The 13,665-nt window shown below is 38.2% G+C and overlaps 1 protein-coding gene across 1 annotated transcript in view; it reads right to left on the bottom strand.

Annotated features, from left to right (window-relative positions):
- Positions 1-13,665, bottom strand: part of LOC126248949 (lysophospholipid acyltransferase 5) — a 181,672-nt gene that overhangs the window by 40,228 nt on the left and 127,779 nt on the right. The window contains exon 7 of the mRNA XM_049950479.1: positions 13,182-13,290. Within this exon, the coding sequence (XP_049806436.1) occupies positions 13,182-13,290 (109 nt within the window). The remainder of the gene's footprint in view (positions 1-13,181; positions 13,291-13,665) is intronic.

The raw sequence follows: 13,665 nt of genomic DNA, 5'->3' as shown, positions 1-13,665 counted from the left end.
ACAGTAAAAGTGTTGAGTTGTTGAAAAGCAGATAGATGAGATTAAAAACTCTGCTAAATTCCAGAAGCTATCAAGTACACCTACAAACACAAACATGCACACGTGTGTGCTACCAGCCACCAGAAAACACACACACACACACACACACACACACACACACATACACACACACACATATGCAGGCACACATGCCTGTATGTTTACACTGTATCACCACAATTATTTTATAAATGAACGACACAAGGTGTTACAGTTCAGCTGAGGTGACTCCACAAACAAGTCAAACACCTCCATGTTTCAGCCTTTGTTCATGCAGATCTACTACATGCTATTATGGCAGCATAATTTCACAGTGTTTCATGTAAATGAAAGGATATTTTACATTATGCAACTAATGTGTTTTCAGCACAGAATGATACAGACGCTGCTAATGAACTGTTATTTTGATTGCAACACTCTGCTTTATTCCACATTCATTACTGCTGTTGTTGACACGCACATAAAAAAGAAAGAAAAAAAGACTGCTACTACACTAGGCCCTTCCAGCCACATCATCATACCATATACATTGCCATAATGGAGGAAGATATTTCACGTAATATCGTGCAGTTATGTGAAGGGGCATATCACACATTCACTTCTCCAACCAAAAGAAAATGTTTCTTACGAGAACAAAACCCCAATATGACCTGAAGCAGGATTTGAGATTCTCTGCATGGATGCTAGGACCTTACCCATTTGGCAACAAGGACTATATGCAGGCTTCTCCTTGCCATACTCTCTGGTTGTGATTTATGCTGAGCAATCTTTTGCTTCTACAGTTCACTGTAAATATTCTCTCTGTCAAATGATTAGCACTTTAGGGCAACCACACAAAGTATTTATGAGTAATGGCATCTACATTGTCTATATGAGTGGAGGAGGAGATTAGTGTTTAACATCCCGTCGACAACAAGGTCATTAGAGACGGAGCACAAACTTGGATTAGGGAAGGATGGGGAAGGAAATTGGCCGTGCCCTTTCTAAGGAACCATCCCGGCATTTGCCTGAAGTGATTTAGGGAAATCACGGAAAACCTAAATCAGGATGGCCAGACGCGGGATTGAACCGTCATCCTCCCGAATGCGAGTCCAGTGTGCTAACCACTGCGCCACCTCGCTCAGTGTCTATATGAGTGAAGATTACCTGATTCTCAATCAGAAATTGCATTTGACTGTTGTTTGTACGAAGATCATGTTGTTGTAGTTGTTGTGGTCTGCAGTCCAAAGACCGATATGATGCAGCTCTGCCAGCTAGTCTATGCTTTGTAAGCCTCTTCATCTCGAATAACTACTGCAACCCACATCCCTTTGAAACTGCTAACTGTATTCATGTGTTTCACAATTTTTAAATCTCACAGTTCCTTCCATTACCAAGCTGACCATTCTGAGATGCCTCAGGACATGTCACATCAGACAATCCTTTCTTTTAGTCAAGTTGCGCCATAAATTTCTTTTCTCCCCAATTCAGGTCAGTATCTCCTCAATAATTATTCAATCTACCCATCTAATCTTCAGCACTCTTCTACAGCAGGAGTAGTCAACCTTTCTTACCTACTGCTCACTTTTATGTCTCTGTTAATAACAAAATTTTCTAACTGCCCACTAGCTCCATAGTAATTGCGATTTATAAAGTAGGGAAGTGACTATTTCATAAAGGTTATAAAAAGAATTACAGCTAGTTAAAGTATATAATAATGTTAGTTATCAAATACTTTAGGTCAAATTCTTATGAAAACCTAATGAAAATACTTTTAAAACCCCAGCCACATACTGATCACCATGAAAGCTGGAATGCCCACTAGTGGGTGGTTGGAGCCAGGCTGACCACCACTGTTCTACAGCAACACATTTCAAAAGTTTGTATTCTCTTCCCATTTGAACTGCTTCTTATCCACATTTCATTTCATATCGATATAAGGCTACCCTCTGCACAAATAACCTCAGGAAAGACATGCTAAGACTTACATTTACAAGAGATTTAAAAATTTTCTATTCTTCAAAACTGCTTTTCTTACTATTGCCACCCTTTATTTTATACCCTCTCTACTTTGTACTTCATCAGATATTTTTCTGTCCAAATACCAAAAATCATCTACTACTTTCTCATTTCCTAACCTTCTTCAACTCTTACGAATGGAATCTGGTTTATGTATGTGTTGCAAATAATTTTTCATTCCCTGCATTTTATTGCTGCTACCTTCAAACTTTTGAAGAGTGTAGTCCCATCAATCATTTCAAAGGCTTTCTCTAAATCCACTAATGCTACAAATGTTGGTTTGCCTTTCTCCAACCTATATTCAAAGATGAGACACAGGGTCAAACATTGCCTTGTGTGTTTCTATATTTCTACGGAACCCAAACTCATGATTGCTGAGCTCAGCTTCTATCAGGTTTTCCATTCTTCTATGTAATAATTTGAGTCAATATTTTGTAATCATGACTTATTAAAAGATAATTTAGTAGTATTCACACCTGTCAGCACATACTTTCTTTGTAATTGGAATATTAAATTCTTCCTGAAGTCCGAGGATACTTCCCCTGTCTTATATATCCTGCACACCAGGTGGAAAAGCTTGGTTATGGCGGGCCCTCCCACGGATCGCAATAAATCTGAGGCAATGCTGTCTACTCCCAAGGGTCTTGTTTCCACTTCATCTTTCAGTGCTCTGTCACAGTATTATATCTTACCTCTCATCTTCGCCTACTTCCTCTTCTCTTTCTAAATGTTGCCCTCAAGTTTGTTTCGTTTATACAAGCACTCTACACAAGGTGTCACAGAAATGTTGTGACAAATTTTGAGGGGCTGTAGAGAGTGTCTTGAGGAACAAACTGGCTGAATCTGTGTCCAGAATTGTCATCCAATGACGCTATAGAATGTCGAAGTTATAGGCACTGGTGCCTCAAACAAAGCTATCCCTTTGTCAGCAAATGTGACTTTGAACAATGACAGACTATAGTTGGAACATCTTATAATTCTGTTTGTTATTAAGTGATTGTGACCGATTGGCACGATCACCAGTGGAGAAGATGGAACTAGCTGCTGCATAGAGGCCTTGTCTCCTATGAATGTGATGATCTGTTGCCTTGGTGGATGTTGGTTTGAGACACAGGTTTGCATCAACAGTTTATTTTTCTCCTGGAACCCTCTACAACCTCCAGTTTTATTATGGTATACAGTTTATTTTTCTCCTGGAACCCTCTACAACCTCCATTTTTATTATGGTATACAGGAGAAAAATAAACTGTAGATGTAAACCCACATCTAAAACCATCATCCATCGAGGCAACAGAGCATCACATTCATAGGCGACAAGACCTGTCTAAAAGTATCTAGCTCCATTTTCTCCACTGGCAATTGCGGCAATCACTCGTGAACACTGAAAAATAAACAACATTGCAAGATGTTCCACGTACAGTTCGTCAGTGAACAAAGTCATGGTTGCTGCTGAAGGTGTGGCTTAGTGGCAAACGTCAGCACCTATGACTTTGAATCTCTGTAGCATCATTGGGTGACATTTCCAGACACGGGTTCCTATCCTCAATTTGACCCTCAAGACCCCCACTACAAGCCCTCAAAGTTTGTCGCAACACTTCTGGGACACCCTGTAAATGTGTTTCCCTTCTCTGTTTAGAACTGGCTTGTCATCTGAGTCCTTGACATTCATACAGCTGCTTCTCTTTTCTCCGAAGGTTTCTTTCATTTGCTTGTAGGTGGCCTTATTTTTCCCCTAGACATGCCCGTTTCTACAGCTTTGCGTTTGTCATCTAATCATTTCTGCTCACCCATTTTGAAGCTTCTGTCAATCTCATATTTTAAATGTTCGTATTCACTTTCATCCGCTTCATTTTTATATTTTCTTCTTTCATCAATTAAATTCAATACCTCCTATGTTAAGCAAGAATTTCTACTAGGCCTTGTCTCTTGACCTATTCTGCCTCCACTACTTCATCTCTCAAAGCTATTCTTCTATTGCATTTCTTTCCCCTGTTTCAGTCCAGTATTGCCCCACACTCCCTCAGAAACAACCTCTGATTCTTTCAATTTATCCAGGTCCTATCTCTTTAATTTCCTACCTTTCTGCAATTCTTTCAGTTTTTAATCTGAAGTTCATGATCAGTACATCATGATCAGAATCAAAATCTGCTACAGGAAGTGTCTTACAGTCTAAAATTTTTTTAATCTCTATCTCACCATTATATAATCAATCTGAAACCACTTAGTGCTCCCAAGTCCCTTTCAGGTATACAGTCTTCTTTTATGATTCTTAAACCAAGTATTAGCAATGATTAAATTATGTTCTGTGCAAAATTCAACCATTTGGCTTCCTCTTTCCTTCCCTACTATTTTTCCTTCTCTCCCTTTTCCTACTGTCAAATAGGGGGAGATATTTTACCTGTGAAATATTTTACCCAAGACGACACCATCATCAATAAGCCACATAGTAGAGCTGTATAGCCTGAGGGAAAAAATAAGGGCTTTAGTTTTTCTTTGCTTGCAGCTGTTTGCAGTAGAAGCACAGCAAGGCCATGTTTGCTAATGTTACAAGGCCAGATCAGTCAATCATCCAGACTGTTGCCCCTGCAACTGGTTTTCAGTTATACCAGTTTTTCCATCTCTAGTTTCACTTGACCATAAAAACCACTCAAAATAACTGGTTTCTAAAATAACCAATTTCCAGATTTTTAATTGTTATTATTTCCAGCAACAAAATGTAGGCTTTGAACAACGACTGAAAAATTCTAAGACTCCCTCAGACTTTTGCACCATACTTTTCAAGGTACAAAGACCTAAAATATCATATAAAATAGGTAAATAAAAAACTTAGTCCATCCATTGTTCTCAGCTGTTTTCAAAAAATAGTGAGGGCTTGAATACTACAAAAAATTCACCAGTATTCTCCAACTGATTTTAAATTTTTAAATCTCTGTTTGTAAGCAAATATCGTACAACTAATTGGGCATTACAAATAGACAGTGCTAACGGGTGAAAACTGAGGTTGGAGAACTCTATTTTTTTGTATTAAGATAAGCAGATAAAAGCAGATTATCTATACACAGGCAACAGATCAGCTACTTTCTATTTTTATTGAAAACTATGGTTGAATTGTTAAGTTTTTAATCTATTATTGTTGCCCTAGCTACCTTCTCTTTTACTATTTCATAGAAATGGAAGTCAAATAACAAGATTAAGTGTTAAATTTATTGTGTTCTATTTCTTTTATTATTTTGAATTAAAAACCAGTTTTTTAGTCAAACATATGTTTTTACTTTTTAATGGGACTTTGAATACAATAGATTTTTTTGCTGACAAAAACCAAAAATGTTCTTTCAAAAAATTCAAGTGAACAATTTAGATAGTAGGCAAAAATAACATTTACCAAGAAACATTACATGACAAAAGTTAAAATTTCAATAATGAATTCACCCATTTCTCAATAATAATTGTCCAATATGTCCATAAATATTTGTTTTATAATGTGCTGATCTGGAAATTGAGTCCTTTCATCAGAAACAATATCATCCAAAGACGACACCAATCCCAAAAGACGACACCGATCTTTCAGAAGCCACGGAATGCCCAACCAAACTCATTAAAAGTTTAAAAAAAATTAGCACTACTAATATGGCAAATTGCTATACTGGTTTTATACCCATTATCAGCAAAAAAATAAAACAATGTTATAACTTAGACCAAACAAATACCAAAAAATACCTGCCATTCAGACCTACTTTGCTACCCTCTAAAGGAACCACAGGTTAGTCTGGTCTCCCCACATCTCTCACTCATCTGCAACACTGCGCTTGCACCTATAGTATGGCTACCTGTATTGGTGAGGGATGCAAGCCACCTCAACCTGGAAGGTCTATGGTTCATTGGGGGAAGATCAAGTTATTCCTCATCTAAAAGGAGACATATCTGCCAGGTCATAATTTGACAGCAGCAAAATTTTGTGTCATTGACACTGCAGTTTATCGATATTGCTGCCTGCATTGATTAGCATACCACAACTGTTAACCACAGATTCATGAGGGTTACACTCAAAGCCAAACAGGGTCTCAATAACTCCAACTGATTAGTGCCCGAGAGGACAGAAATATTTTTTGTTCAGCTGTGCATGATTGTTCAGCCGCATCACATACCTACAGCTTGGTTCAAATGGCTCTGAGCACTATGGGACTTAACATCTATGGTCATCAGTCCCCTAGAACTTAGAACTACTTAAACCTAACTAATCTAAGGACAGCACACAACACCCAGTCATCACGAGGCACCCTAGAGCCTGGAAATGGACTTCTTTATAGTGAGACAAGTATCCATATGGACAGTATGAAGACATCTAAGTACCACAGACTGTCAGCACAGTAGCCATTGTAACAGCAGAGAGAGATGTGTGCCAACAGTGGTGCACCCAATGACAATACTGGGCATAGAAGTGGCACCACAACGTCTTTTCAGATGAGTGCTGGTACTGCATACATCATCATGGTGGATGTATCAACGTGTGGAGGCGAACACTGCCACATAGCATTCAGCATCACCACATGGGGCCAGCATCTGGTGTGTTGGTATGGAGGGTCATTGGATACACAGCATGTTTTCTCTGGTTTGCATAGTCCCCTGAATTGGACAGCAGGCATCACATTTCTGATGTGTTAAGGCTGATGCCTAACCCTAGGCTCGAGGTCTGAATCATGCTACCTCTCGACAAGATAATGCAATACTGCATGTTGCTTGTGCTGTTATGAACTACCTCAGTACAGACAGCTTTAAGACTGTTGCCCCGTATAGCACAATTTCCATATCTATCACTGACTGAAAAATTGGGTTATCAACAGACTGGCACACTAACACTCACCAGCAACTACAATGGATGAACTCTGGCATACAGTTGAAGTTGTATGGAATGACATACCCAAAACTGTCATCCAAGCTCAGTTTGACTTGATGCCCAGCCACTGTTACTGCCAGAGGTGGCAGTTGTGCATACTTAATTTTGCACTCCGCAACTTACTGGCCGTGTGTGTGTGTGTGTGTGTGTGTGTGTGTGTGTGTGTAAGGGGGGGGGGGGTGGGGGGGGGGGGCAATCTTACCTTATTTACAGAATGTAGAGTACATTAAACCTAGCTACTACTTCCTGTGTTTGTGATGCACTTATCATTTGAGAGGGGGGGAGAAGGGGAGAGTGGGAAGGAGAGAAGAGAATAATAATAATAAAAGATTTAGAATACTCATAAAGCAGCAAAAGATTTGTCAGTATAAACCACAACTAGCTTTCTGTACATGGCAGACATAAATTAACTACTGCATGTCAGTCTTTCCTTTACTTTATGGACAACTAGGATATTCATATACTACATAAAGACAACTCTGACAGTATTGTCTTAATTCCTTTTCATTGGAAAGGAAAAATAAATAAATAAAATAAAATAAAATAAAAAATTTCCAGTCATATTTAATAAAATTTAGATGATGGAGTGCTTTTCCATTTCACGTAATACAATTACCCTGACCTAAATCTGGAACCAGATTAGAATCATTTTGCTAAGTTAATGGTGCAATGCATTTGAGAGGTCTCAGAGTAAGTAGTGGCACACTGCCAATCTTAGTTTTGGATTAGGGTGTTCCATAGTCACTTTCACTGTGATTTGGGTTTCTTGTTTTGCAGATCAAGCTGGAATTTCCATTTCTTCCTAGGTTACATTGTGTGTGTGTGTGCGTGTGTGTGTGTGTGTGTGTGTGTGTGTGTGTGTGTGTGTGTGTGTGTGTGCGCGCATGCGTGCGTGCATGTGTGTGTTTGTGTGCGCACGCGCGTGTGCGCGCGCACGTGTCCGTCCGTCCATACATGCATGCATCCCCCCCCCCCCCCACACACACACACACACATTGCTTGCCCCTAAAATTGCAACGCTAGGAAGGATAGTTCAAAACTAGAGTGGCATGCACATAAAGAAGCTGCAGCGTGAAACACTCTGCGTAGAGAGACAGAGAGAATACTTTGTGGCATTGGCAGTGTGCCCTCTGTCCCTGTCCCACATTCCATTGTCTAACCTGGTATCTCATAATGCTATTATGAGTGCTACGCCGGGCCATTGTTTTCACTTCTGACTCTATTTAGCAGAATTTATATGCTTGGTAAACTATTGCTGTTACTTATTAATATAATATTGGTCTTGTCTGCTTTATGCCATAATGAACACTATAGTGGCTAAGTAACATCACCATACCTAAACTACTATTAAAATCAATGCTAAATGTCCTATGCTTGCAGACAGACATGGCAGACTGTCATTATTGGCTGAGGCATCACTTGGTACACTCGCCTTGCCACTGCACATCACCCCACCATCAACTTTCCTATATACACACTACTATAAGATAGGTAGGGTGTCACTACTTGTTCCTAGACCTCTCCAATGCAGTTTATGACTAAATAACCAAATAATATCCTAATCCGGTTCCAGACTGTAGGTCAAGATAATCACACTATGTGAAATGGAAAAGCACCCTATCATCTAAATTTTATTAAACAGGATCCGAATATTTCTTTTCTTTGACTCATGGAATCCATACACTGCATTACTTATTTCAATCTTGAAAGCAATGAATCTAACAATCACTTGTGAAAAGGGCAACTGCATTTCACTGTTGGTGACATGAATATTGCAATATGGAGCCAATTGTTGCAAAACACTCTGGTTAAGGTTCTCCACAAGTTTGCAAGATTAATAATATCATTTACGAACATTTAGGCAATTTTACTGTGATTGTTCTTGATCTCATTTACAATAAAATGATAGTTTTCCCTCCAAAGTTGAAAAGCCGTACAATCGTTTGTGACCAGTCTACACTTGAACAATCGTAGTGCTGACAGATTTCTCCTGTGGTGTTGTTCATTTCACCCTGCTCCAATGTTTAAATGTGTAAACCTAACTGCAACAGTTAACCCCATTCGGATTCTGCTTAACATGATAGATGTATCCAGTACGTAAACTAGTTACTTTTGTGAGATCTGTTTATTTTTCATTGGAGAGTGAATGGATAGAGTTAGTGAAGGGTTACTTGCAATGTGTTAAGAGGTGTAATGTTATTCAGATGTTTCCCCACTAACACACTTTCATTCATCTTGCGGCAGAAGTCACATCACATTATTCACACAAAATTTGCTAAGAAAGGCAATGAAATGTGATAATTCTTGAATCCTATCTTACAGACATCAATAAATACACTTCCTACTAAGCAAGACGAGTTTATTCTCAACACAAACTGTGTGCCTACAGAACTTCCAATATTTTGACAGGAACCAGTGGTGAGAATTACACTTGCAAATGACATATGGCCTTAACCGGCTCTTTAACATCTTCACAAACGAAGTCATCACATTATGTAAATTGTGTTTCATGGAGACATGTGTACACATGCTTAACCATTGCTAAAAGTATTACATTTGTGAGACTCAACATTCTTACAGTAATGAGTTACTGAATTAGAGACACCTTGCTAATTGAGTATAGTGCTCACTTGAGCCTCGGCGAAGGTGACTAATCGTGGCATACACTGTAATCAGGGCAAAGTGCTTCATAACTAAGTGCCAGCTACAATTAATAGAAGATGGTAAGTGCATATCCTTCTAGGTGGAATTAAAGATGAGTTCAACAACAACGAGGATGAATAATCTCAGGACTAGGTTTCCTTTCTTGTAGTGTTCATGAAAACCATTCTTGACACAAATCTGGAGATGACATAGTGGTATTTTGGTCTGCTGAACATACAGGTCTCCAGACTGAACAAATGAAATACTTGTACACAATCCACAAGCAGATAATTGTATCATTTGTCGACGAGGTACAGTGGCAAGTGTACCAGCTGTGCACGAAGCCACATTACAGGATTGCTTCTATTTTCCATTACCAGAAATGCTTCTCTTTTCCTCCCATTTTCCATAATGATGGAGAATTGTGAAGAATACTTGGAAGAGTTAAAATATTTTCTGGTTTCTTCAAATAAAACTAATTCCTTAAGATAAAAGTTAATGCAGTATGAGAATTTTGTTATGTATTGCGTACACACTACTCAATCTGTCTTCTGGAGGAGAATAGTCAGTCTTAAGATGTTTGCTCTGTCTAGAGCTGTAGTTTTCAAAGGTGACAATAGTATTTACTGTGTGTGTGTGTGTGGCAGTTAGATTTCTGCAATGCAGCACAGATGCAGGATAGCATGGATTACATACACTTCGTATTGTGGAACAGAGATGAATGAAAGAGACTGAAAAATTGTGGCATTAAACTGGAAAAAACTGTGTGCACACTTTTCCTTGGCTGATATTACTGAGGTGTGCAGAGTGTTGAAGTGCAGTGGGAGTAATTTCTGCCTTTCTTACACAGTCATGGTACTTATATCTATGTTTTGTGCTGAACATCTATAATGATCAGTCAGAACATTACTACAACAGGCTTATTATCCACATAAGCCCATCCAGGCAATAGCAGCATCACCTGGTGAGGAATGACTCACAAGTCACACACACGCATGGTGCATGTACTATCAGTGAGTGTGCTGTCCATGTGTAGAATGGGGAAGGCATGCAATCTGTTTGAGTTTAAACAAGGGCATATTGTGATAGCCTGGAGGCTTGGCACGAGCGTTTCGGAAACTGCATGACTTGTCGGGTGTTCGAGAAGTGCTGTAGTGAGTGTATTAAACATGTGGCAAAAGAAATACCAATAAAGTTTAGTCCAACTTCATCTTAGACAAAATTTTAGTAAATATTATGTATAAATGGCTTCTTAACCATTTTCCCATGAATATTACATTATTAAAGTCACAGGTTGGATTTCTGATAGTGACGAGGTCATCTGCACCTAATAGTATTTTTTCTTTCAATATAGTCATGGACAACACTATAAGGGAAGTTCACTGACAGTCAACAGTGGACGATATGAGAATCTCAGTGAATGAAGATGGTGTGATAATATCAGAAGACAATGAGCAGAAACCAGAGGAACAACTAAATACGTGGCACAGCATGATCGAAGAATCAGTCAAGGAAATATGCTTCACAAAAAGTGAGATAGTGAAAATCAACATGGAAAATAAATAAACGGAGGCTGTAAGTTTTAATGACAAAATTATTAAAGAAGTATATCCTTCTAATATCCAGGAAAGGGGACAGCAAAGAAGAAATTTCGGAGAGGATAGAAAATTGCTCAAAATTTTATTGTTTCAAACATAACTGAAATTGGAAAATACCTACCACAGAAAAGACCATAACACAGAAATCATGTTATTGACCAATTTTGACATATGAATCAGAATGTTGGACCTGGAGACAGAAATATACGAGTAGAGTACAAGCAACAGAGATGTGCTTTCTATAAGGGAGCCTGGGTATGATAATAAGGGACAAGATAAGAAATAAAACAATATGAAATATGCCTCAGATCGGTCCTTTAAAAGAAAATATGCACAGAAATAGGATGCAAGGATTCAGCCATGATAAAAGAATGGGAAAAGAAAGAGTACCAACAAGAGCTCTGGAATGGACAGAACCTGGAAGAAGACCAACTGCAAGACCACAAACAAGAGAGAGAGAGACCAGGTGAAGGGTGATGTGAACTCAAGAGGATGGCAATGGGAGGAAATGATGAACGGCAGACTGTAGGAGAAAAGAGAAGCTTGGAAGAGGCTTTGTGAGAGACGAGCATAAGCAGAAATGTTTATGCATAAGCAGAAACGTTTCAGGAAGAAGTAGTATTTTCCATGACTGTCAAAAGCATTTGAATGCGCGAATCATAACATTCTTTTTAGCAAATTATATTACATTATCATGGCATCACAGACCATTTTTAGCATAATTAATGGGTGTGTGTATTAATGACATGACACTATGCTTGTGCTATGAAATTTTAAACTCCTGTCCATCTTCAGTGCAATAATATGGTCAGCATAAATAAGAATTCCTAGAAGTGACTTGATGTTATTGAAACCAAAATTACAGCTCATCAAATTTAAAATTATAACAAAAGTTTGAAAAGCAACTGCAACATATTAATCTAATATCAATTTCCATGCAGGGATTTCTCAGTTTTCATATAACAGACTCTGTTTACAAAACTATGTTGTGATATGACTATTATATTAAGACAGTACTGACAATTTTGCTTTTCTCAATCCAAAAACATTTACACAATACAGTTTCTTTGGCAAGGAAAGTGTTTTGCAATTCTTGCATGTACATATCTGCAGTGACACTAGAAGTAAAGAGGGAAGGGAAAAATGTTAAGAGTGTTTCACATTCTACTGATATGGGGGTCATTAGAAATTGAGTAGGACAAGGATGGGTATGGAAAATCAGTGGCGCCTATTCAAAAGAAAGATCTAGGTCATCACATGATTTAGACAAACCATGGAAAATTATACCTAGATATTCAGGCAGGAGTTTGAATGATACTCCTGCTGGAACTAAATCCAGTGTTTCAATTTTCAATTGGTTACATTCCATTAGGGATCCTGTTTATCATGCATGTAAGAGTGTATATTCATTTTCATAGCTTATGAGATTGGCATGTAACTTTATCTGGACAAGTTGAGATCATTTGCAATACATTATACGCTATTATGTAAGTTGTTCTCATTTGTGAGACACACCTACACACAATATTTAACTCGCTCATCACTGTCACAGACAATGAAGAAAATTAAATAAAAACCTATACATTGGCTCTGTAACATTCCTCCCCTATAATCCACCACAAATCAGATTGTCCAATACTGATTCGATAGCTCTGATAACTTTATGTCCCACCTTCTCTCTACCCCACCTGCAATAATATCAAATCTCATCGATGAATATAGGCCTATTACAAACCTTGTTTTAGATACAGCAAACTGTAATAAATATTAGACATATAATGCATCCTTATAATCTTACTCATAAAAGGCAGTTGGATTCTGATGTAAACACAAAAATAGATAATGTTAGGTACTACTATAAAATGTAAGGGCATTTGGTTTCTTATCATTGCTGTCTAGTAAAACCTTCTTGAAACATTGCTCAACAGCAAATTACGGTGCTCCTCAATGTTTAAATTAAATATTACCTACTTCTATAAAGCAACTAATAAATCCTGAGCTTTACTCACCGAATGAAATGCAGACACCTTCTGATATCAACCAACAGCAGATATATTTACAAAGCAGTATTTTTCCCCATATTCCAATGATTACACATTTCTTCCAAAATGTGTGACCCTGCAGGCACATGGACATGTTTTATCAGATACAAAAAAACACAATATCTATTATTTTATTTATTGATCATTACCTTTCTTCTCTTAATGGTGTAAATTACAACAGATTTACAATAAATGCAATCAACACAGGGAACACTGGATTTTATAACTTTTCTGAAGGTGTGTGTGTGTGTGTGTGTGTGTGTGTGTGTGTGTGTTTAGAAGGGGTGGCATGAGGAGGAGTGGGGGGGGGGGGGTCATCTACGAATTCATTACAGGGGTAAGGACAGGCCATCTTGTGAAGTACTTTTGAGTATGTTTCCCGAAAAATGTCTTGCGCAGCTAGTTTGAGAATGCACACACAATGGAAATACTTTAGACCTTGCAGCTAAAA

The sequence above is a fragment of the Schistocerca nitens genome, chromosome 3 (assembly GCF_023898315.1).
Source record: "Schistocerca nitens isolate TAMUIC-IGC-003100 chromosome 3, iqSchNite1.1, whole genome shotgun sequence".
Taxonomy (NCBI): domain Eukaryota; kingdom Metazoa; phylum Arthropoda; class Insecta; order Orthoptera; family Acrididae; genus Schistocerca; species Schistocerca nitens.
The sequence above is the reverse complement of the archived record's forward strand: the minus strand, read 5'-3'. Positions and strand labels throughout refer to the sequence as shown.